This window comes from Leguminivora glycinivorella, chromosome 2, assembly GCF_023078275.1.
Source record: "Leguminivora glycinivorella isolate SPB_JAAS2020 chromosome 2, LegGlyc_1.1, whole genome shotgun sequence".
NCBI lineage: Eukaryota > Metazoa > Arthropoda > Insecta > Lepidoptera > Tortricidae > Leguminivora > Leguminivora glycinivorella.
In genome coordinates this window covers 3,300,804-3,326,642 of record NC_062972.1, presented here as the reverse complement: position 1 = coordinate 3,326,642, position 25,839 = coordinate 3,300,804, and the positions used below count along the sequence as shown (strand labels likewise).

Genomic DNA, 25,839 nt, shown 5'->3' with positions numbered 1-25,839 from the left:
GTGAAAGTTAGCTTCTACGTTTTGACCCAAACTAACATACTAAGGGGCATTTTCAAAAATTGGGACCCAAAATTAGTGAAAGTTGTAGTATTAAGCATGAAATTTCAATAAAAAATATTGCTTTCGTGTTAATTACATAAACTATAAGCAATAATCTACCTTTATAACATGAAAAAAGTTTGTTTTTAGACACATTTTAATCTTAATTTTCGTCACAAAACGGACATCGAGTTAATTTTTGTTAACAACTATTACTAATTTTGGGTACCAATTTCTGAAAATGCCCTAACAAGCCAAGTTGTCGATCTCAGAGGACGGAGGTCGTCGGAGGTTAGTGTTTAAAACCAGTAAAACATAGCAATACGCGATTAAGTCCCGTTTGCAATTTTAAATATGTGTAAAAATCGTGAAAGTTTAAATAAGTGCTTCTCTAAATGTTGCATAATGTCAATGACTGAGTAGTATCCATGTTCTAAAATTTTGATATATTCTAAATTAAATTGGCATGTTTAATATTTGTCTTTTTAGATAATACTTATACATAAATGTATTCATAAAAGTTATATAGATATTAAATTTTATCTAAAATTGCATGAAAATAAAATAAAAATTGAATTTTAAAAGTAGATTTTTAACCTAATATCTTTATTGATTAGAAACCCTAATCCTGACCTAAAAATCTTACAATAATACGTAACTGTCTTTCGTCCATTTCCTCTAATAAGTGTTATATTTACTATTTAATTAGAATAAGAAAAACGTTTATACAGGTATTTATTGTTTAATTATTTACAGTAATAAATAAAATTACAAAATACATAATGGTTGTTTTAACAAAAAAAATAAGCCTATACCATGACTTTTTGACTTTATTCCATAAAAGTCATAGAAAATTACGTTCATTGTATGGAGAAAGTGTAAAAAGAGTATCGAATAAAGAATTCAAAAAATATTTGTCCTTTAAAACATTTAGGTAGAAAAAAATGTGAAAACGGCTTCCGATTTCGAATTCCTTTAAATCATATTTCATAAATTACTTGTATAAAATGAACGACACAGTCGACAGCATTTGCTTGATTATTTATTACAGATGCACAGTGTGGGATCAGACCTCATTTTTGACCATGGTCTTTTTATTGTAAAAACCGGTAGCCTAGACCAAAACAATGCTACGACTAAAACTCCCGAATGTCAAATATGACTAGTTTACGAGAAATTATTTTTTGAAATTTAGGGTAAATGTACCCGAAAATTGACTAAAACTCAAAATATCCTGAGAACGGTATCGATTATCAAAAAACACTTTTAAGAGAACTTATAGAACTAGCAATATACTATCGTATGGAATAATCAGCACGGTCCTAACATCATTCATATCGGTATTAGAACCAAATTAGTCATTTTCGATTTTGATTTTTTTTCTCGAAAGTTCCTGTATATTAGCATTTCTTTTATTTTTTTACTGAAAGGTGATTAGCTTCCCTATATTCCATAATTATTACATTAAGCAATTCCATAGGATCTAGAAATTATGGTGTGTTTAAACGTCCCATATAAAATCCCCATAGAGTAATTAAGCACACCATAATTTCTAGATCCTATGGAATTGCTTAATACAATAATTATGGCATATAGGGAAGCTAATCACCTTTCAGTAAAAAAATAAAAGAAATGCTAATGTACAGGAACTTTCGAGAAAAAAACTGGAACGAAAACGATATGAACGATGTTAGGTCCGTGCTGATTATTCCATACGATAGTATATTGCTAGTTCTATAAGTTCTCTTAAAAGTGTTTTTTGATAATCGATACCGTTCTCAGGATATTTTGAGTTTTAGTCAATTTTCGGGTACATTTACCCTAAATTTCAAAAAATAATTTCTCGTAAACTAGTCATATTTGACATTCGAGAGTTTTAGTCGTAGCATTGTTTTGGTCTAGGCTACCGGTTTTTACAATAAAAAGACCATGGTCAAAAATGAGGTCTGATCCCACACTGTGAGATGCAGTGCGAAACGGTTTTCCTTCGTATTTTTACGAAAACGTACGAACGTGTCATGCTATTTCAGTCAGTCTCAGTACAACACGTACCGACACTGTCTGAACTAGAATAACACATACGAACATTTCCGTAAAAATAGTGAGTGAGGCTGCCAGAGCTCAACGAGGGTGCGGTGTGCTGATGACGGGAGGACTTACGGAACTGACTTATTCCGTCTATTGTCCTTTGAGTCGTCGGCAACCCGATCCGAACCCTCCTTGAACTTGTGCACTCCTTTTTACTGTGTATTTAACACAGCAAAAGGGAATGTACAAGTTTCTAATGGGGTGGCAACGCGCATGTGACACTCTTTGAGTTGCAGGCGTCCATAGGTTACGGTGACCGCTTTCCATCAGGCGGGCCGTAAGCTTGTTTGCCACCGACGTAGTATAAAAAAAAGTTTTGCAGAAAAAAAAATTACACAAACTTTTATCGCCGACTGTACCTTTCTTTCAACAGTCATCTATAATCCTATTTTGAATTAGCCGGAATTATTGTAAACAAAGGTGTGGCCGGTGCTATAAAAAATTTGCACCATTCGTGGTATTAAAATTGCAGATATTTTACAAGTTTATTAAAAATCATTACATATTCCATTACACAAATAATGACTCTGTTTAAACGAAAATAAATTTCAACACAAAACGTTTTGGTATATTTATTGAAGTTAAGAAGCCGTTTTTGTCGGGTAATTTGTTTATTGCTCCGGTATCACTGTGGAAATGAACCTGGGCGACGAAGTACCGGGCCGCTAAACATTATTTTTCAGCAACTTTCGAGACTAGGTGGTAGTGAATTTTAATGGCTAATTTAAAACCGACTTCAAATACGATGGTGCAAAATAAGGTGGTTATAAATTTAATTATTGGTTTTGTAAGTATCTGATATGACAGAACTTCATATATATCATAACATAATATACTTTTTCTACTCGTCGACTGTAATCTGTCAATTAGGACACCACAGACTAAACTATAAGTGCTAACTTTTCAGTGTTGGATACTCTATGGCAGTTCCGACTCAACTATAGGTAACTAATCTCATTATAGTTGACTTCAGTTAACTGTAATAATTTCAAAAATAGAACTTCATACAATTTCTATACTAATTTGCGATACCTGGCAAATTTGTCGGCATCTGAAACATTTTTTTTTTATCTGTCGCGTGTCGGCCAATCAGGGACGGTTATTACAAACAATTGGTTGCTAGGTAATTCGATGTTGATACAACGGTGAACGACGCTATTAACATTAATTTTAACTTGCATGAATGATGATATTTCCGTCCATTGTGAAGATGATGACTCGTAGAAAAAGTATTGTATGACAATAGTGACTCAGCAAAGCTTCGTGGCCTAAACATGGTACTCGACTGAAAAGCTTTGTATTATATCACGATTGTATAAAATACTATAACAGTCATCGTGTTCGATCTGTTCACGATTTTAAGTGTGTAATAGAGTAATCGTTAATAACTGGTTACAAGTTATTTGTTTTTCCGTCGGCCCTTACTTTGAGAACCCCTGACTTGAGCTGCGCGTGTTACTTTAACAGTGACAGCAGTTTGTTTACGTTTATTCCGTTCAATTCGTACTCCCATTACGAATTGAACGGAATAAACGTAAACAAACTGCTGTCATAATGCTCTCCGAGACTTTTCTAAAAACCCCTTACACGATGGGGATACGACATTTCGTAACAGAGTTCCTATGACCTTTCTGCTCCATCATCAGATCAGCTCCATGATACCATAATATTGCATTGTCGTGTGATTTACATATGTGTGCAAAATTTCAGTTCAATCGGAAACCGGGAAGTTGGTCAAATTTAGCTTCTACGTTTTGACCCAAACTAACATACTAAGGGGCATTTTCAAAAATTGGGACCCAAAATTAGTGAAAGTTGTAGTATTAAGCATGAAATTTCAATAAAAAATATTGCTTTCGTGTTAATTACATAAACTATAAGCAATAATCTACCTTTATAACATGAAAAAAGTTGGTTTTTAAACACATTTTAATCTTAATTTTCGTCACAAAACGGACATCGAGTTAATTTTTGTTAACAACTGTTAGGTACTAATTTTGGGTACCAATTTCTGAAAATGCCCTAACAAGCCAAGTTGAATAAAAGCTTGTAAAAAAGAAAAGCTTTTCGCACTACATCTGTACTATTTAATCACATTTAAACAAGTTAGTCGACTTCCACGGAGCCAGGTTGACGTACGGAATGGCCGTGTAGTCTTGACAGCTATATTTGGGGTTGTAGATGGACTCTATTTCAAAAGGTGAACGCTGCACGTATTGCAAGTCCGTGTTGTCGCAGATCAGTCGCGCCATGGAGGATTTCTTTATTTCTGACAGTTGCTCTGTAAAAACAATACATAATAAATTAATAGTTTAAAAAACACTATAAAACACGCTTTTATAAATGCACGTAAAAGCCAAAAATAAATTTTGGATCGTTCAAGTTGTCTCTATTTGTGAGCTGAAGTTTAAAAACTATGTGCTTTTAATTATAATATTTGATTGTAAAAGCGTGGGGCGCTGGAACAGGAAAGACTTTTTGTATAACTTGCTGATAAATCAAATTATGCTATGTTACGGGAAGGAGGTTACACAGATTGACGCGCTAACTGGAGTTGCAGCATGACTAGTAGGTTCTACATTAAACAGTCAAATCAATTAAAAGTCAGTGTTCAAAGTAGGTACCAGTTTGTCGAACTCAGACAAAATATGCGCTAGTAGCGAGGAGAGTTGACAGTCACCGACACTTAGAACGCCGCTTTTATCCGGTAATCAAAGTACAAAAGGGGAAAGTGTCTACAGTGACAGGATGCAGAGTTCTTGTTCGTGGACGAGATATCTTTGGTTCTCTTTGGTAACCCTTAGGCGGCATATGTAAACGTTATGTTCTTATGCAACTTCATTCGCCAGGAAGTTCGGATTAGTATTTGTTTACAAGAAAGTCTTTCCTGTTCCAGCGCCCCACGCTTTTACAATCAAATATTATAATTAAAAGCACATAGTTTTTAAACTTCAGCTCACAAATAGAGACAACTTGAACGATCCAAAATTTATTTTTGGCTTTTACGTGCATTTATAAAAGCGTGTTTTATAGTGTTTTTTAAACTATTAATTTATTTTATACTTGTTAGTCATTAATAATGAAATAATGAAATTTTAACATTTATACATAAATTTATTTCAAGTAGGCGGATTTTACATGCCATTTGTGGCTTAACGTGTACTTATTGCTAATTGCTACTTAATAATAACTAGCGGCTATCTTCTTATTACGGTATTATCATAAAAATGTTTATACCTAGTAAGTTATCCGTAATAGATAGACAATATAGACATGTGCCATCGCGGACTTTTTGAAGACATTAGAGAGACATACTTTCGCCATACATTGTTTTGAAGCTCTCAGCTAGTGGGATTTTGTTTGACTCGATTAGAAAATATTATTAATTTAAACAAAATTTAAGTATTTCTTTTTTGCCGAGCCCCCCTTTATTTGCTCTTAAGGGTCACAGGAAAACCATTACCCAACTTATTTTAAATACAACGTTGATCTTTCTTTTATGCGGGGGGCTTCGCCCCCCCAGCCCCCCTTTGTTTGCTCTTAAAGGTCACAAGAAAACGCTAACCCAACTTATCTTAAATACTACGTTGATCTTTCTTTCATGCGGGAGGCGGGAGGCTTCGCCCCCCGAGCCCCCCTTTGTTTGCTCTTAAAGGTCACAAGAAAACGCTAACCCAACTTATTCTAAATACTACGTTGATCTTTCTTTCATGCGGGGGCTTCGCCCCCGAGCCCCCTTTTCTTTACTCTTAAGGATCACAAGAAAACCTTAACCCAATTTATTTCTTATCTTAAATACTACGTTGATCTTTCTTTCATGCGGGGGCTTCGCCCCCGAGCCCCCTTTGTTTGCTCTTAAAGGTCACAAGAAAACGCTAACCCAACTTATCTTAAATACTACGTTGATCTTTCTTTCATGAGGGAGGCGAGAGGCTTCGCCCCCCGAGCCCCCCTTTGTTTGCTCTTAAAGGTCACAAGAAAACGCTAACCCAACTTATTCTAAATACTACGTTGATCTTTCTTTCATGCGGGGGGCTTCGCCCCCCGAGCCCCCCTTTTCTTTACTTTTAAGGATCACAAGAAAACCTTAACCCAACTTATTTCTTATCTTAAATACTACGTTGATCTTTCTTTCATAAGGGGGGCTTCGCCCCCCGAGCCCCCCTTTGTTTGCTCTTAAAGGTCACAAGAAAACGCTAACCCAACTTATCTTAAATACTACGTTGATCTTTCTTTCATGCGGGGGCTTCGCCCCCGAGCCCCCTTTTCTTAACTCTTAAGGATCACAAGAAAACCTTAACCCAACTTATCTTAAATACTACGTTGATCTTTCTTTCATGCGGGGGCTTCGCCCCCGAGCCCCCTTTGCTTGCTCTTAAAGGTCACAAGAAAACGCTAACCCAACTTATTCTAAATACTACGTTGATCTTTCTTTCATGCGGGGGCTTCGCCCCCGAGCCCCCTTTGTTTACTATTAAAGGTCACAAGAAAACGCTAACCCAACTTATTCTAAATACTACGTTGATCTTTCTTTCATGCGGGGGCTTCGCCCCCGAGCCCCCTTTCTTTACTCTTAAGGATCACAAGAAAATCTTAACCCAACTTATTTTAAATACAACGTTGATCTTTCTTTTATGCGGGGGCTTCGCCCCCGAGCCCCCCCTTTGTTTGCTCTGAAAGGTCACAAGAAAACGCTAACCCAACTTATTTTAAATACTACGTTAATCTTTCTTTTATGCGGGGGCTTCGCCCCCCGAGCCCCCCTTTGTTTGCTCTTAAAGGTCACAAGAAAACGCTAACCCAACTTATTCTAAATACTACGTTGATCTTTCTTTGATGCGGGAGGCTTCGCCCCCCGAGCCCCCCTTTTCTTTACTCTTAAGGATCACAAGAAAATCTTAACCCAACTTATTTTAAATACAACGTTGATCTTTCTTTTATGCGGGGGGCTTCGCCCCCCGAGCCCCCCTTTGTTTGCTCTTAAAGGTCACAAGAAAACGCTAACCCAACTTATCTTAAATACTACGTTGATCTTTCTTTCATGAGGGAGGCGGGAGGCTTCGCCCCCCGAGCCCCCCTTTGTTTGCTCTTAAAGGTCACAAGAAAACGCTAACCCAACTTATTCTAAATACTACGTTGATCTTTCTTTCATGCGGGGGGCTTCGCCCCCCGAGCCCCCCTTTTCTTTACTTTTAAGGATCACAAGAAAACCTTAACCCAACTTATTTCTTATCTTAAATACTACGTTGATCTTTCTTTCATAAGGGGGCTTCGCCCCCGAGCCCCCTTTGTTTGCTCTTAAAGGTCACAAGAAAACGCTAACCCAACTTATCTTAAATACTACGTTGATCTTTCTTTCATGCGGGGGCTTCGCCCCCGAGCCCCCTTTTCTTAACTCTTAAGGATCACAAGAAAACCTTAACCCAACTTATCTTAAATACTACGTTGATCTTTCTTTCATGCGGGGGCTTCGCCCCCGAGCCCCCTTTGCTTGCTCTTAAAGGTCACAAGAAAACGCTAACCCAACTTATTCTAAATACTACGTTGATCTTTCTTTCATGCGGGGGCTTCGCCCCCGAGCCCCCTTTGTTTACTCTTAAAGGTCACAAGAAAACGCTAACCCAACTTATTCTAAATACTACGTTGATCTTTCTTTCATGCGGGGGCTTCGCCCCCGAGCCCCCCTTTCTTTACTCTTAAGGATCACAAGAAAATCTTAACCCAACTTATTTTAAATACAACGTTGATCTTTCTTTTATGCGGGGGCTTCGCCCCCCGAGCCCCCCTTTGTTTGCTCTGAAAGGTCACAAGAAAACGCTAACCCAACTTATTTTAAATACTACGTTAATCTTTCTTTTATGCGGGGGCTTCGCCCCCCGAGCCCCCCTTTGTTTGCTCTTAAAGGTCACAAGAAAACGCTAACCCAACTTATCTTAAATACTACGTTGATCTTTCTTTCATGCGGGAGGCATCGCCCCCGAGCCCCCTTTGTTTGCTCTTAAAGGTCACAAGAAAACGCTAACCCAACTTATTCTAAATACTACGTTGATCTTTCTTTCATGCGGGGGCTTCGCCCCCGAGCCCCCTTTTCTTTACTCTTAAGGATCACAAGAAAACCTTAACCCAACTTATTTTAAATACAACGTTTATCTTTCTTTTATGCGGGGGCTTCGCCCCCGAGCCCCCTTTGTTTGCTCTTAAAGGTCACAAGAAAACGCTAACCCAACTTATCTTAAATACTACGTTGATCTTTCTTTCATGCGGGGGCTTCGCCCCCGAACCCCCTTTGTTTGCTCTTAAAGGTCACAAGAAAACGCTAACCCAACTTATTCTAAATACTACGTTGATCTTTCTTTCATGCGGGGGCTTCGCCCCCGAGCCCCCCTATTCTTTACTCTTAAGGATCACAAGAAAACCTTAACCCAACTTATTTCTTATCTTAAATACTACGTTGATCTTTCTTTCATGCGGGGGCTTCGCCCCCGAGCCCCCCTTTGTTTGCTCTTAAAGGTCACAAGAAAACGCTAACCCAACTTATTCTAAATACTACGTTGATCTTTCTTTCATGCGGGGGCTTCGCCCCCCGAGCCCCCCTTTTCTTTACTCTTAAGGATCACAATAAAACCTTAACCCAACTTGTTTTAAATACAACGTTGATCTTTCTTTTATGCGGGGGGCTTCGCCCCCCGAGCCCCCCTTTGATTGCTCTGAAAGGTCACAAGAAAACGCTAACCCAACTTTAAATACTACGTTGATCTTTCTTTCATGCTTCCCCCTCAAGCCCCCCCCCCTTTTTCTGTTCTTATCTTCCGGCACCATCAGCAGGCCTTGAAACCTAATCTTAGTCATAGTTCATTACAAGACTTTTCTAAGAAGCCCAAAAACAGCTATGATACGATGTTCCATCATGTAGTTCCAGTTCATATCTTCCGGCTCCATCATCAGACCTTGAAACCTAATCGTAGTCAAAGTTCATTACAAGACTTTTCTAAGAAGCCCAAAAACAGCTATGATACGATGTTCCATCATGTAGTTCCAGTTCATATCTTCCGGCTCCATCATCAGACCTTGAAACCTAATCGTAGTCAAAGTTCATTACAAGGCTTTTCTAAGAAGCCCAAAAACAGCTATGATACGATGTTCCATCATGTAGTTCCAGTTCATATCTTCCGGCTCCATCATCAGACCTTGAAACCTAATCGTAGTCAATGTTCATTACAAGACTTTTCTAAGAAGCCCAAAAACAGCTATGATACGATGTTCCATCATGTAGTTCCAGCTCATATCTTCCGGCTCCATCATCAGACCTTGAAACCTAATTGTAGTCAAAGTTCATTACAAGACTTTCCTAAGAAGCCCAAAAACAGCTATGATACGATGTTCCATCATGTAGTTCCAGTTCATATCTTTCGGCTTCATCATCAGACCTTGAAACCTAATTGTAGTCAAAGTTCATTACAAGACTTTTCTAAGAAACCCAAAAACGGCTATGATACGATGTTCCATCATGTAGTTCCAGTTCATATCTTCCGACTCCATCATCAGATCAGCTCAACAGTACTATATTATTGTATTGTCATCGGAACTACATATAGCTGCCAATTTTCATTACGCTACGACTCCTGGAAGATGGTTAAATTAGCTTCCTTAGATTCCATTACATACATAGTTACATACACGACGACCTAATAAAAGCGTGTTAAAAATAAAAAAAATTGCGGAATAGGTATATTTCGATAACTTATAAGTGGCCTTATTTAACAGACAGCCATATTTCAATTGCAATAGATACACAAAAAAAATACTACCAAGGCCAAGTACCAAGTGGCCAGGTGGTATAGTCATGTCTCCAATCCTGTTACGTTAAAACTGTTTCGCTACGATGCACTGGAAAATATGCCCCAAGATCGAACCCTGGACGTGGACGACCTTCTAAATTCCACCAATAAGCGGGGGCATTTCTCGAATCTACAAGTTACAATTTACAAGTTAATGTCATAAATGACAAGTTGGAAAGAGACTTCCGCTTGTAACTTGTAACTTTCAGTTTAGGGAAATGGGCCACAAGTCTATGTTTTCGTATAACAATGGGTCTTACCAGTCGTGAACGGGTAGGGCTGGTCGCTGTTATCGTAAAAGTATCTGTCGCCAATTCTGGTCCTATAGAATTGCTCAGCGACGATACACTGGAAGGTGTGACCCAGGATCGAACCCTGGACGTCCTTCTCAAGCATCCCTCCGACGAAAAGGTCTACATCGTCTACGCATTCGTATAACGAAGCGAGGGCATTGATGCGCTGGAAATAAAAACAATTGAACGCAACAACTTTGAATAGTATCATAGGAATGAGGTCTAGAAGCTTTACTTACATACGCGACCGATATACTATCTCCAACGGGCCTCATAAATGCATAAAGTAGGTACCTAACTACAGGTCTCAACAGCAATTAATTGTTAATTTTATTAGTGTTTTTTTACTTCTGTTTTAGAAGACGATATGTAACGCGATTGGATTCAGAGTTTTTAATAGGTATCTACATAGATACAATAGAAACCTCCCTTATAAGTGGGTTTAACTATAGATGTTAAAGTTTACTTACATCTTGGGTCATTTCTCCAGCCAAATCTTGGAAGGTCGTGGCTCTTCTCAACCCACAGACCTCTCTGAAAAAAGGAATGGAATTAATGCTGAAGAAAAAAATATGGAATTGATCGTGTGTTAATATTTTTTTTTTTAGTATGAATAGGTAGACGCTTGACCACGATCATACCTGATGGTAAGTGATGTTGCGGTCTTCGGTGGAGCACGTTTACCTATGAGATATCTATTTACTCTTGCTTTAAAGAAAACCAATTCGCTATTTGACTAAGGGACCGTATTTGTGATTTTTGAACTAGAGAAGTCACTCTTACCTAAAGGCCACTCCACATACTTAGCGTGTTTTGAGCGTCGGCGGCGTGAATTCAGCGCTATGAAAAATTGCGTCGCTACACAGTTGCGTTAACGTCAGGTCGACCTTAGAGTTTTCTAGCCGCCGACGCTCGAGAGACGATCTTGAAGCCGTCACGGTTGTATACTATCGCGGTATAAAATAAACTATACCAAAGCACTTGGCTGACGGTGGTCGAAAGAAACTCAAATTGACACAAACGTCGCACAAAATCGTGCTCCTTGCAGAATGCGGACAAAGAGGGCCGACCCCAAGTAAATGGGACAAACGGTCTACTAGGTCTCTAGGAGAAAGAAGAAGCGTTATAAAATAAACTAGGCAGGTACCTTAAGTCGTTATAGCTGGCTATCCCATGGTCCCTGCCCCTCTGTATATCCATGGCTATGAGGTCCATGCCCCACTCGTTGGTAGACTTGAACAGCTTATTGGTCAGCTCACCCGACACGTAGGGGTCCGACTCTGAGGAAGCGTATGCAAGGGACCCACGCATCAGGTCATCAAAGGCGACCTCGAGAAGCGATGGGTTTTGGTAGTGGTCGCTGAACCTACAAAACGTTAATACATAGTTAATTCTGAAAAATGTAATGGGTAATCGGGATCACGAACTCTTTCGATCCTAATACGAGATTGGGACTGTCCAATAAATCACTCTTGCGCACTTTATGAGCAGTTCTCAAAAAGTTTGTACATAGCCACGTCAGCAAATTTTAATTGATCCTATTTTGTTACCAACATTTAGTAATATAAGTCGACTTTTGTGAGATATAAACAGGATAATTGTTATAATTAAGAAGATATAGATACTAGAGAACCTTAATGACGAAATAAAACTTACTAAAATCTCAATTCATCAAAGAAATATTGGTAACAAAATAGGAATAATAAAAATAAATTTAACTTTTTCTTTAATTTTTGTACAAACTTTTTTTAGAACTGCTGTTATAATGTTGTGTGTGCATGTGTCCTTGCATAGTGAACAAGACAAGAAGCAAATCATGCACTCCGAAGCACTGAGTGAGGACAGAGCAAGTATAAAATGAGCCCGAATATGTGTACCTAATATTTGAAGAGTATCCTAGATTTCTAGAAAATTCCATCATCGGATCTTGACTATTCTTAACTTGATGACAATGGGACAGTGAAGGGCATTGGTCGATTTGGATTTTTGATCCAATCATCTTAGTGAAATGGAGAAAGATTCTTAGAGGACGAAGAGAAAGGAAGAGGAAGAGACGTTGTGGAAATGCATTTACGCATTCTACCCGGTCCGGGGGAATCAGGGGCGATGACGGACTAAGCTTAGGACTACTGTCTAAAACCACTAACAAATTCTGTCTCCACCTTGGGCGGAGTGCCGCAGGGTCGCTGAAGCATCCGACCACGTACAAAAACGACCAGGCCCATTAGTGGCCGAGCCGGGAAACGAACCCGGGTCTTCAGCTTACGCGGCTAACATATTTACCACTAGACCAACCCGCCCGGCATGAATTCGGAACCTACCTATACTTCAACAATTCAAAGTTGGTTGGCTATAAAACTTACTTGTAAGCATAACCCTGCTGATAGTTGGCCGGGCACGACATGAAGGTCTCGGGCACCGTGGAGTGCAGGAAGCGGAAGGCGGCGGCGCCGAAGCTGTTGATGCAGCCCGGGTGCACGGTGTCGCTGTAGTCGCGGCTGTACAGGCTCGACGGCGATATCCGGTAGTAGCGGAAGTAGTTCTCACCTGGGAAAGGAAGGGATACCTACAGATTATTGTGACTTTTGATTTGAAGCGCAAGAATGAAGGGAAGAAAATATCGCATTAAAAAACCTCGTGGAATGCCTCTTTCTTCTCATGCAAGTCCAACATATGGCGACCAGCGGATCCCAGTTGTTCAGAAGAACTATGAGAGGACTGCCATGTGTATTGATGGTAGGTTTAGGCAAAGTTCTAAAATGTTTCAAGAGGGGCTTCAGATGAGACTGATGCTCTCATACTTAAATTCCGTAGTCCATCTTTGCTTGAACTAACCTGTGTTAGAACTAGAATTCTACTCACCGAAATTCAACGGAAGCCACTCCTGGTAAGTGATATGCTGGAGTTCAGCGATGACTATCCTCCTGGCCTCCTGGTAGATCTTCTTGTCGCTCCATATAAGGTTCAGACAGCCCGGGATATTATGGATTCAGATGTCACTCTAGGAGAGACTGATGATTTGACCTGAATCCCATAGCCCTTGAACCAACCTGTTAGTTTTTTACTTACCAAAATTCAACGGCAGCCACTCCTGGTAAGTGATATGCTGGAGCTCAGCGATGACTATCCTCCTGGCCTCCTGGTAGATCTTCTCGTCGCTCCACAAGGGGTTCAGAGAGGCCAGGATGTCCGCGATGCGGTTGTGTTCGCGTATCATTATCGTGTGCATCATGGCGAGGGTTGGGGTCTGGTTGATTCTGACGTCACCTGTTGATGTATTGAAATTAGACTTAAGTAAAAAATCAAAATATCAGCCTGCGTAGCCGAATGCATCACAAACGCTCACGAAACGAAGCGCTCGTAGATATCTATCTCTATCGCTCTTGCGTATTGGCGCGATAGAGCCAGACTACCTTTCGCAGCGTTTCGTTTTCGTTTTGCCTCATAGAAATACCATTCGGCTACGGGGTCAGGTTTGGTTTTCTTGCTCTACCATTTATTTCGAATTCCTCTCTTCCTCAGGATTTCGGAGGACTTTAAAATTTGAAGCAATTTAATAGTGTGACAGCATCATGCTAATATTCAGAATCACTCTACTTCGGCAAATGTTTTAGAACTACCCGATTAAACCTTCACATTCACAACAACACAATACAACAGTGTAATAATATTCTGAACAGTAATGCTTACCAGCCATGTAGCACGACTCGGAAGCATTCCTCAAGTCACAGACGTCCATTTTGTTATCCACCGACGGCGGGAAACCTCTCCTATTGTACGGTTTCTTCTCCTCCTTGAGCTTGCCTCCACTCATCGTGCGCAGTTTCTTGGCAAAAGCTGGGTCTGAACCGTACACTTGGGAGCCGTCGAAGAAACTAGTCGCACCGTTTAGCTGAAGAAAATGGATAGCATCAACTCACATTACAGTTGCCTTGATCTCGCAAGGCCTTAAGTTATTTTAATGCCAATACGTACAAAAATCGTGAATGAACAGGGTGGCTAGCCGAATGGCACAATCGCTCACGAAACGCTCACGAAACGAAGCGCTAGTAGATATCTATCTCTATCGCGCTTTCGTATTGGCGCGACAGAGCCAGCGGCGTATCGCTTTTGTTTGGCGTCGGAGAAATGCCATTCGGCTACGGGGCCTGAAGAGGTAAATTTAATTTGCCTGAAAATAGAAAGGCTTCGTGTATCTTTTGAACCTCAAGATTGGGAGTAAAGAGGGTTTCTATAAATATTCTGCCAGGAGCTCTTGCACGCTAAGACTTTACGTCTTAATAAGAGATCAGAGAAATATCTTAAAGCCAAAGCTAAGCGCACTTATCGTCGTAACTCTTACTTGCTCCACAAGTCCAAGCCTTTCCTTGGTTTTGTCACTATACTGACAAGTTTGAGACACCGGATCCGATGGTGTCTGCAGAGGTCACTGTGGTACGCAGGTCAGGCATGCACTTGTCATTCTTCCACCTAGAGAAAAGCATGTTCAATCCTTGGATTCTATTCTGGATGTTTTCACTTACTTGCTCGGCCGGCCCAAGCCTGCAGTCCTCTCTCGGCGTTGTCACACTCCTGACGAAATTGAGACACCGAATCCCGTAATTTCTGTAGAAGGGGTCGTTGTCAGGTACGCAGATGGGTATGCACTTGTCGTTCTGCAATTCGGGGGACAGCACGTCTTTGCCTTCTCCGACGCAGCATTGGATGCCGCCTTCGTCTGAAAATGGGAAGGTAAAATGAGTGAGATTGTTATTATAACTTACGTTATCATTACATTATATTCACTTACCTTTTTTTATACTACATCGGTGGCAAACAAGCTTACGGTCCGCCTGATGGAAAGCGATCACCGTAACCTATGGACGCCTGCAACTCAAGGAGTGTCACATGCGCGTTGCCAACCCATTAGAAACTTGTACACTCCCTTTTGCTGTGTTAAGTACAGGAGGGTTTGGGTTGCCGACGACTCAAAGGCGGTACCTTCATGCTTCAAGCAAAAAACATTGGTATCTGGCGTCTAGTTAGGAATTGGCAACTGAATGACACTTCTGGTACGAGTAGATACTTTGGTGTTAAATTGTCAATAGAGGTCAGCTGTGTACAGGTGCACTGTTCAGTCAGTAATTCAGTAGAAGATATGCCTAAAACGCCGTATCATTTGGCATACATAAAATCTACTCACCAGTGACCTCCAGGCTATGTATCAACAAGTCATGCGTAATGAACTGCCCCCACTGCATGTTCATAAAGGAGAACACGCGACTGCTGACCGCATGGTCGGCAAACAGTCTTGTAGACAGCACTCGGGGATTCGGCAGTGGGGCGCCGCTCTTGGCTACCGGCATTGAGTAGATACCTGTAGATTACAAGGTTACTTAGGGTTAAAAGTTGGACTATTCTCTATAAACTCTAGAGATTTTATAAGACCTCAAAGGGCTCCAAAAATTCATGAAGATGTGCGTTTTTGCGTAGAATTGACAAATCTAGTCAGCGTGTAGATAACAATCTGTGTCCGCTCCTAACTGCTAGCATCAGATTCTTAATTAAAGTCAAAGAGTAGGTATAATTATGAGATTTGGTATCAATAAAACAAGACTATACACGCTTCTGTTATTCTTGTCCCGACAGTTTGAAATCAAAGAATACTACTAACTAATTCATGCATTGTATATGTACAGTCAACCAATTGGAACCCTAGGCCACTGTAGAACTATGTCATAGTGACGTTATAAATCAGATTGTAAGAAATCTCTTACTGCTTGTCATTTTGACATGGTTGTAGAGTGGCCTAGGGTTCCAATTGGTTGACTGTACCTATGCCTTGAGGCCTTTACCGAGATCATTAATTCATAATTAATCACTACAAAGACAACACAACCAAGGGCAGAGACACCCTCCGGTGACATCTGATGCACTATTCACTCAGTAATAATTTACGGCTTTTAACAAATTCCATCATGGGTCAATCTTAAATCGGCTAACTAATCATGTCACTGTTACTTCAAGCAGTTATTTCTGTTTTCTAAAAGGCTGCTGAGAAGTACTCACCATCAGCGTACCGCGGAGGGGCCACCCTCGTGAACGGGGAATTCTTCTTGCCCCAATACGGGCGGACGAGGTTGTTGCAAGTGCCATCTATGGTCCTGTTAACAGATAAATAAAACTGTTTGGTGTATGGAGGAAAACAGAAAGGACCTATTCAAGCAACACTTGGGAAATCGCACTATTTCCCTTCTGCCGAAGCATAAACCCGACTAACCCGAGTAGCATGCGCGGGTCCGTACCTGCCCAAAAAGTCCTCCTTACACATTGTTGTGTGTAGTGAGGAGTACAAATGTGTGCAAAAAAATGGCAGAATAATATGGACGGTAAGATATCGCTTGGACTGGCCCCTTCCGATGTGTCGACAGATAGTTGCTTGAAGGCTTTACCTGTATTTAGAATCGCTACAGCTGAGCTGGACCGGCTTGCAGTACCGCGGGTCGCGCACCCTGATGACTTGGTGCTCCAGGAAGGCCATGAAAGTGTTCGGGGTAACGTTGGAACTGTGGAAAATTAATCAGTTATTGTTTATTTTGTGATCGAAGAAAGAGAAAAAAAATAATGATCCGTCAACGTAATACATTCGAAAAGAATAAAAATAACTGTGAAAGAAATCGTGGACTTTCCAAATTAAAATATCTACGCAGACCACAAGTTAGAACTTGGGATATAATAGCGTATACAGTCTACCAAACTGTTGCCACGCCGTTTGTCACTTACACTTGAAGAGTCCAGAACCCATCAAACATTTTTAAAATCAACAAAAATAAACTTACGAAGAGCAGACTTTCAACTGCAGCAGCTTCGTAGCCGTCAGCATCTCATGCGACAGCTCGGCGGCTGCTTTAGTCTCTGCAGTTTGCTTGCCAGTGAAGAAGTGCAGCATAGACGGCGTGCAGGCTGATAGTGTGATCCCGTTTTTGACCAGTTCGTTGCCACGGCGAGCAGAGGCCCGGGAGAGCTCTCGGCCGCAGCGGAGGGACTCTGCTACCATTTCGGAGGTGATTGGACCTTGTTCGGCTGAAAGTTAGTTGGGAACTTTTAATATTAAGTTAATTAAATCAATATTTGAAGGATACTGGACCGAGCATCATCTCGACTAAGCATCAGAGTTAATATATGGAATCACAGATGTCATATATACCATGGATCAAGCAAACGTATCTACTTAGCGTGTCAAATGAACTCAGTGAAATCCACTGAGTTGTCCGTCTTTACTCGCAGCTTGCAGCTTTCGGGCGTCAATTTTTGTAAGTTGAAGTCAACCAAAACATAAAAAATGCCTCGTTACGTGATATTCAATTGCAACAACACAAAAATTATGAACAATCAAGAGCCTGAGACATATTTAAAATTACAGGCAAGAATCAACTTCAGTACAAAATTTGACACGCTCGGCCCCTATACAAATATGTATATGAATTTGTTTCTTCTATCTAAATTAAGTTCTGTGTATGGAATAGCGTCATCTAGCATTCAAACTGTAACCCCCTTATTCATAAACCTTTACTAAAGTTATCAAGCCGATAAAGTTCGTTTGTCCCTTTCTATAAGGGACCCACAAACTTTATCGGCTTGATAACTTTAGTGAACGTTTATGAATAAAGGGATTACTTAGTGTATATTTATTACACCGACAAAGAAAAATCTTGATATTGCCGTTTAGGAGGTTACTTTACAAACCATTTTAGCGTGCGTGATAGACTCAGCTATCGGAATCTTAGTTACCTAAATTAATTTAGACTTCTACTTTCAATTTAAAAAAAATGCGTTATTGTCGTCCTATGACATTATGAGTATTATGACATAATACTATTTTTACATTTTTACCTAAGTTGATATGGAAACGATTCGCTGATTGCTTCACACTTCGGTTCATTATTTGATAACAGACACGATGTAACACAATATATCATATCGCATAATTTCTCAATTCACATTAGGCCTATTGTTTATTCACGAATTCATAGATAATAGTTAATAGGTATTACAAAATGTAATTCCTAGACATGATGTAGACAGGGTCTTTAAAAAGTCCTATGTCCCATTATTCGTTAAGCAACATTCGCCATGTTGGTTGTTAAGAGCGCTTTCAAAAAATCTGCTTGCTCGCATTTCGACGCCGGCGGCGCTGGCGTGCGCCTGTGTGCAGACGCACACTATAACCAGAAGCATAACGATTGTAGCCTGCGGTACAGACATAGCGTGCGATCCTCTTCGAACCAACCTTACGTGCGGCTAGAGCGAAAGGGATAGCATTCATGGTCGGTACCGCCACGCCGTCAGTAGCGTTGCGGACTAACCATTATTGATACTTGCGTAAAAACACCACCATATATATGACATATTTGCATACATGATTTCGTGCATAAATACTTGACCTTTTAGTTTAATTATTAAACTTATCACAGTTTTTTTTATTAAAACGTGTGTAGCCTTGGAAGAAATAAATTAAAAAACTTTTATAATATAATAAATTGTGTATATAATATTGTCTTCTGTCGCCGCGATAGTTACTCATGAAATAAATTTATGGAATCAGATTATATCGCGTATAATGAATATAATCCGTTTTCTTAGTTTTATTTCATTTTGTATATGATATGTTTTCTAGGTTCTTTTCGGTGAAGGAAAACATCGTGAGGAAACCGGACTTATTCCAATAAGGTCTAGTTTACCCTTTGGGTTGAAAGGTCAGATGGCAGTCGCTTTCGTAAAAACTAGTGCCTACGCCAAATCTTGGGATTAGTTGTCAAAGTGGACCGCAGGCTCCCATGAGCCGTGGCAAATGCCGGGATAACGCAAGGAAGATGATGATGTTTTCTAGGTACATATATATAATGGAACTAAGATCGGTTTTCTTTAATTTTAAGTAGTTTTTTTTTATATTTAAAATGTGTTTTTAGGGTTTCGTAGTCAACTAGGAACCCTTATAGTTTCGCCATGTCTGTCTGTCTGTCCCTCCGTCCGTCCGTCCGTCCGCGGATAATCTCAGTGACCGTTAGAACTAGAGAGCTGAAATTTGGTACCAATATACACATCATTTTTATATTAAAGGAAAAAATGGAAAAATTTACGCTTCCGGCGGGACTTGAACCCGCATCATTTGCAATCCGTGCAAGGCTCTTAACCAATTGAGCTACGGAAGCCGCGCCGGACATCGCAAATCTTTCCATGCCTTTCCTTATGTACACACGTCTTGGGGTGACGTCTAGCGCCATCTACCGACAGACTATTACATCTTGTAACGGCACTGGAGTCTCAAGTTATATTGAGAATTCACCAGTAACAATGTGCTAACCCATACTAAATTTATTTTTAACAAGCAGAAACGTCTGCTAACGATTCTAAACATTTTTATATTAAAGGAAAAAATGGAAAAATTTACGCTTCCGGCGGGACTTGAACCCGCATCATTTGCAATCCGTGCAAGGCTCTTAACCAATTGAGCTACGGAAGCCGCGCCGGACATCGCAAATCTTTCCATGCCTTTCCTTATGTACACACGTCTTGGGGTGACGTCTAGCGCCATCTACCGACAGACTATTACATCTTGTAATGTTTAGAATCGTTAGCAGACGTTTCTGCTTGTTAAAAATAAATTTAATATGTATATCAGTCACGCCGACAAAGTGCAAAAATAAAAAGTGGAAAAAATGTTTTATTAGGGTACCCCCCTACACGTAAAGTAGGGAGTGATTTTTTTTTCATTTCAACCCTAACGTATGATTTATTGTTGGATAGGTATTTAAAAATGAATTACTGAAATCGTTTTTTGATAATATTAATATTTTCGGGAATAATCGCTCCTAAAGGAAAAAAAAGTGTGTCCCCTCTCTAACTTTTTAACCATATATTTAAAAAATATTTAAAAATCACAAAAGTAGAACTTTATAAACTTTCTAGGAAAACTGTTTTGAACTTGATAGGTTCTGTAGTTTTTGAAAAATATGGAAAACTACGGAAGAGCCGAGCGGCTATTTACCGGCCGAGAGCGTGTCCCGGCCCGACACGGTTTTTAAATATTATGTTGTTTTAATTGCATGGAGCACAGGAAGGTCCACATCTATGTATTAGTTTTTTGTAAGGAAATACAACTCTACGCTACGCTTACCTGCTTTAGTTGACTGTTGACACACTGAGACAGTGGATGCGCCAGAGTATAAAAGAGTGATTACCATCTCTTGTCAAAGATCTTGTTGAGACGAATCAAACGAACCCAAACACGAAGTGGTTTCAAGACCTGGTCGTGGAATACTCTTGACTACCTTCCAGCTTCATCATCAGATCCTGGGTACCATCTCTTGTCAAAGATCTTGTTGAGACGAACCAAACGAGCCCAAACACGGAGTGGTTTCAAGTCCTGGTTGATGAATTCTCTTGACTACCTTCCAGCTTCATCATCAGATCCTGGGCACCATCTCTTGTCAAAGATCTTGTTGAGACGAACCAAACGAGCCCAAACACGAAATGGTTTCAAGACCTGGTTGATGAGAACTCATGACTACCTTCCGGCTTCATCATCAGATCCTGGGTACCATCACCTCTTGTCAAAGATCTTGTTGAGGCAAATCAAACGAGCCCAAACACGAAATGGTTTCAAGACCTGGTCGATGAGAACTCATGACTACCTTCCGGCTTCATCATCAGATCCTGGGTACCATCACCTCTTGTCAAAGATCTTGTTGAGGCGAATCAAACGAGCCCAAACACGAAATGGTTTCAAGACCTGGTTGATGAGAACTCATGACTACCTTCCGGCTTCATCATCAGATCCTGGGTACCATCACCTCTTGTCAAAGATCTTGTTGAGGCAAATCAAACGAGCCCAAACACGAAATGGTTTCAAGACCTGGTTGATGAGAACTCATGACTACCTTCCGGCTTCATCATCAGATCCTGGGTACCATCACCTCTTGTCAAAAATCTTGTTGAGGCGAATCAAACGAGCCCAAACACGAAATGGTTTCAAGACCTGGTTGATGAGAACTCATGACTTCATCATCAGATCCTGAGTACCATCTATTGTCAAAGATTTTGTTGAGACGAGTCAGTAACCTAAAATGATATTCAATAATAAATAATACTTACTAAAAATATTAGTCAAGTTAATTAGTTAGTTACCAAAGTCGTCAACCCAAGGATCAAAGTTTTCGGTCGCAGTATACATGCAACAGTACAGCCAAACACGCACACAAGTGCGGTTTTGGACACGGCGGGTGCCGCACACAATGACAAAATAACTTCGCGATCGTCGAGCCGCGTGCGGAGCGGACTAACATACGTCCTGCCTCTACAAGCTCTGCCGCGGTACTGACATCGCAAGCGCGCGTAACCGGTAATAAGGAGGCATTTTTAAAAAATCGTCAAAAATATTAAATTGAAATTAATAGAAAACTTTTGCATAAAATCTGTTTGAGTAAGCGTTGCAGATTATTTTTATATTAAAACTACTTCAAAAACACGTAAGTTTTCGAAGAAATTGACACTTATTCTGAGGTGATTTCTGAAACAAATTGGATTCATCATATCCTCATTTACTCTATTCTAAAGCCTTATAACAAAGAAGTAGTCTCAGAAGATTGTAGTACAGGATATACATAATACAAATTTACCACTTGAAGCATTCAAAACTATCCAAATTTTACAAATTAGACGGACTAAGTCAGCACTTTTCGCGGGTTTTCCTAAACATGCACCAGAAAAAAAATCATAATTAATTAAGTGAGTTAGTTTTTAAAAATCCAGTCTCACAACATGTAAGTTAAGAAGATGTCCTAATCGAATCCTGAACTTAATAAGTCTTTTAGATGACGGAAAGTGTAGCATTTTGCCGACTAAAACTATCAATTTTACATTATTACGACGTTTTCGTTGAATGCCCTCTCAATAAGCCATAAGGCATGGTTTCTTGTGTGTCAAGAAGCGAGCAAGGTCACGTGCGCGCACGCGCACGTGTGTGTGACCGTGACCTGTTTGTGTGCGTAGACGCAGGTGGACAAGTGCTTCTAAGATAACGTATGGATTCCTAGAAATTTTGGAAATGGAACGAGTTGAGACACTTGCGTAATATTTTCCCACCAATGCTCTTATTTTTTCTTCAGACCCTAACCTGTAATTTTTAATAAGAATTTTTTTATTGGGCAGGAGTATCTGAGTGTAATTTTGCACCTCTGAGGAGTCGAATCGGATGAACGTTTTAGAAATAACACATTTTGTTTCATCGCAGTACTGATCTTGGGTGAAAAACGAAAATTGTAAATGAACGTTAATTTTGAGTTTTATAACAATAATATACCCCAGGCCCATTTACCTATTGCGTTACATTTCAGAAATATACCCTGGGTTCATAACCTGTTGGGTTACATTTCTAAAAAATAAAACTAAAATATACCCTGGGCCCATAACCTATTGGGCCATTTCTGGTAAAAATTAATCAACTTGAGTTTTTGGTTTTCAATTAATCGTACGTGATTGCTTTTCTGATTATTTTAAACTTTGTCGACTATTCTACATTTTAGTTTGTTTATAAATGATTTCATTACATTCATAGATAGGTACATATTTGAGGGTAATTTATATCTCATCTCTATCTCTAAGCTTACTAATCTACGTATAGGCCGTATAGCTGTGATTTTATTAGTAAGTACTTAAATCCAATGAAGCCTATCGTATTTAGATAATAGATTGATACCAGATTTTACTGATAAAGCTGGCTTGCCAGAGTCGAAGGATAGTTTTAGGAGGGTGAAATTTGGGGTATTTCTATAGTTTTAGCCTTTAGGCAAATTCAAAACATTTTTATCGTGAAGGGTTAGTCTCTTTAAGTAGATTTTAATTTCGCGTCAGTATTGCCTCAGTACCTACCACATATATATATAATCTAGATTACTTACAAATGTCAACCGTTTGTTTTATATTTCGAAATACTTATACGTGATTCCCAAACTGCTCTAAATAAGCTTCTTATTCATATCAAAATGTACTTACTCATAGAATGCGTTTTGAACAAATCCGTAAAGTCTGTCCCAATTTTGTCCAACACTGGGCACAGGTCGGGACACCAGTCGCTCGCCAGCAGCCCCCACCCTGCATAATAACACCCATTCCCACCACTTATCACCAAACAAGCAATTACACTAATAAAAACACTCCCGCAATCACCAAAAAGGTTTTTCGAATTCATGTTTTGGCATAAAGAGCGAGTTCCTTCGTTTAAAAAAAATAGGTCGCGCGCATTATTTAATCGCTAATGGGTTCGAAAATGGAACGTCACTTTTTTAATTTTGTTTTTTTAGGCCAGTTTTTTTCTGATGTCTTTATGTTTACAGTAATGAAGTTAAAGTAATGGTTTGGTAAAGAGTTAGTGCCATTTACAGGTTGTAATCAAGTCACGTATGTGTCGCAAGTCATTTGCTGGGGGATAGGGCATTTCCTCATACCCTTTACACCATATTTACTCAACAGTGTGTATCTCGATTATCATACTTTTGTTACATAATTATTATCGATCAATTTATTCCAATGATAGGTATTTTATTACCTTTCTCAGTTTAACTTTATGCTTGGTTATTAACAATTAATTTTTGATTGGAAACATATACATATAATAAAGTGCATCAATTTCATATGAATCATTCACAAATACCTAACACCCCAAAAAGTTTCGTCTTCGATATGGTAATACATACGTGACTACATATAAGTAGACGCACACCGGCACACCTGTCTTTAAAGTACAATTTTATTAACAATACTTTTGAATCTATTGCAATACTTTTGAATCTCGAAATAAATGAAAATATTTTTTTTTTTATTAATATTAGATATTTTTGATATGATAATAATAAAAGTGAGTTTGTAAATGCATTGTGTTATAATAGTTATTTGTTATACAAGGGGGCAAAGTTGTATTTTAACGCCAAGTGTGGAATTGAAAAACGAGCAAGTGAAAGGATTCTATAGTTGAACCACGAGCGAAGCGAGTGGTTCGAGAATAGAATCCTGAACTTGCGAGTTTTTTAACACACGAGAAGTAAAATACATTTGCACCCGAGTGTAACACAAAACTTTTCCCCTCACTATAGCGAGGAAACTACAACGCAAAAAATGCGTTTATCACTGCTACCAGTAGTTCCACAGGTGGTAAATCATCTTTATTACTAGATTCACCTACTTTTATCAATTTTAAATCGGGTCCATATTGGCTCATATAAAATTATTTGTTATAAAATTATTGTTTATACCGATTTGTGCTCCGAATGATCATTTCTCATAATTTTACTTATCATAATTTTGTTTCATTATTATCAATAGTACTACTATCACTATTCATAATAATCATTTAGTCGAAAATTTTTAATCATAAATTTTATACAAATATTTAATAACATTCATAATTTTGTGTTTAAGAAAATCATTCATCATAAAATTATTTAAAAAGTTTTGGGGAAATTCTATGAAAAACTTGTGCCATTTATAGAAGCACGCTTGAAGCTTTTACAGTGACATATACAATTTACATTAAAAATTCGTTTCTGGTTCACTCACGGTCAACCTAACACGCTCCTCCTCGCTACGCTCGTCGTCGCACCTAACTGGACTGTCACATGTGATGTCTGTTCTGTTAACAATAATATAACGATAAATTATATTACTCGCAATCGTTATGATCAATAAGTATATAAACATAAACATTAGTATAAAACGTATTTATGATGAATGACATTATGAACATAAGTCATTCGAAGTTACGATAGTTATTAACATAAAATTGTAATAAATAATGATCGTTATAATGTAAAATTGTATGAGAAACATTTTCGGACTACCAATAATCTATATAACAATTTTATATGAACTTTGGCGCACCCTTTTAAATCAGTTAATTTGACTTTATTCAAGGTCAAATACTTTACCCACGAGTGGATAAAATGCGTTTTTACCCGCTGGTATTAAATGACAAAACACGTGTTTCCGAGCTAGTGAGGGGAAAAAAATGTTGTATTTACCTAAAAATTTATGATTATTTCATTCATTTAAGTAAAATTAGCCGTGTAGGTACGTTCTGAATGACATCGCTGAATATATGAGAGTTCCTTGAATGGTAAGGGAAGGCTATGAAAAACGACGTAGAAAACTAGAAAAATATAATCATAATCATTTGATGACATGTATAGATACTTATTAATACTAATTCATATGCATAATAAATACTTATCACCCGTAGCTATAAATAATAACTAACATTTGAAGTCATTAAATACGTAAATTTATATCCTTAAATCCAAATTTAACGGTCATTATCACAAATGCATTTTTTTAAGACATATATTAGTTATAGGTAGGTAACAACATTTGCTATTTACAGCGCTGGTAACTAAGGGTAAAGCTGGGCTGGGCTGGGGACTTAGCCAGATGACAATAATCAACAGATTATAGTATGAATTTTCTGAGATGAACATCGATTTAAACTTCTCTAGATACACTATCACCTACAAATTCGGCACTCAAAAGTGTCCGATCGCTTAGTTGCAAAT

The 25,839-nt window shown here is 39.0% G+C and overlaps 1 protein-coding gene across 1 annotated transcript; it reads right to left on the bottom strand.

Moving 5' to 3' along the window:
• Positions 1-4,173: 4,173 nt before the first annotated feature.
• Positions 4,174-24,054, bottom strand: LOC125240158 (peroxidase-like). Its single transcript, XM_048147999.1, has 13 exons — positions 23,291-24,054; positions 17,077-17,320; positions 16,690-16,803; positions 16,307-16,401; positions 15,441-15,614; positions 14,782-14,975; positions 13,949-14,150; positions 13,328-13,525; positions 12,622-12,805; positions 11,406-11,624; positions 10,729-10,792; positions 10,226-10,424; positions 4,174-4,408 (listed from the first exon to the last, which is right to left on the bottom strand). The coding sequence occupies exons 1-13, from the start codon at positions 23,484-23,486 to the stop codon at positions 4,215-4,217; spliced, it is 2,277 nt and encodes a 758-aa protein (XP_048003956.1). The 5' UTR covers positions 23,487-24,054; the 3' UTR covers positions 4,174-4,214.
• Positions 24,055-25,839: the final 1,785 nt, after the last annotated feature.

Excerpts from the sequence above, each read along its gene's own strand:
- LOC125240158 (XM_048147999.1), bottom strand. The coding sequence starts at position 23,486 with ATGAATTCGAAAAACCTTTTTGGTGATTGCGGGAGTGTTTTTATTAGT. Across the intron at positions 15,615-16,306 it reads CCCTCCGCGGTACGCTGATG|GTATCTACTCAATGCCGGTA; the intron begins GTGAGTACTTCT and ends TGTAATCTACAG. Across the intron at positions 13,526-13,948 it reads CGAGTCGTGCTACATGGCTG|GTGACGTCAGAATCAACCAG; the intron begins GTAAGCATTACT and ends ATACATCAACAG.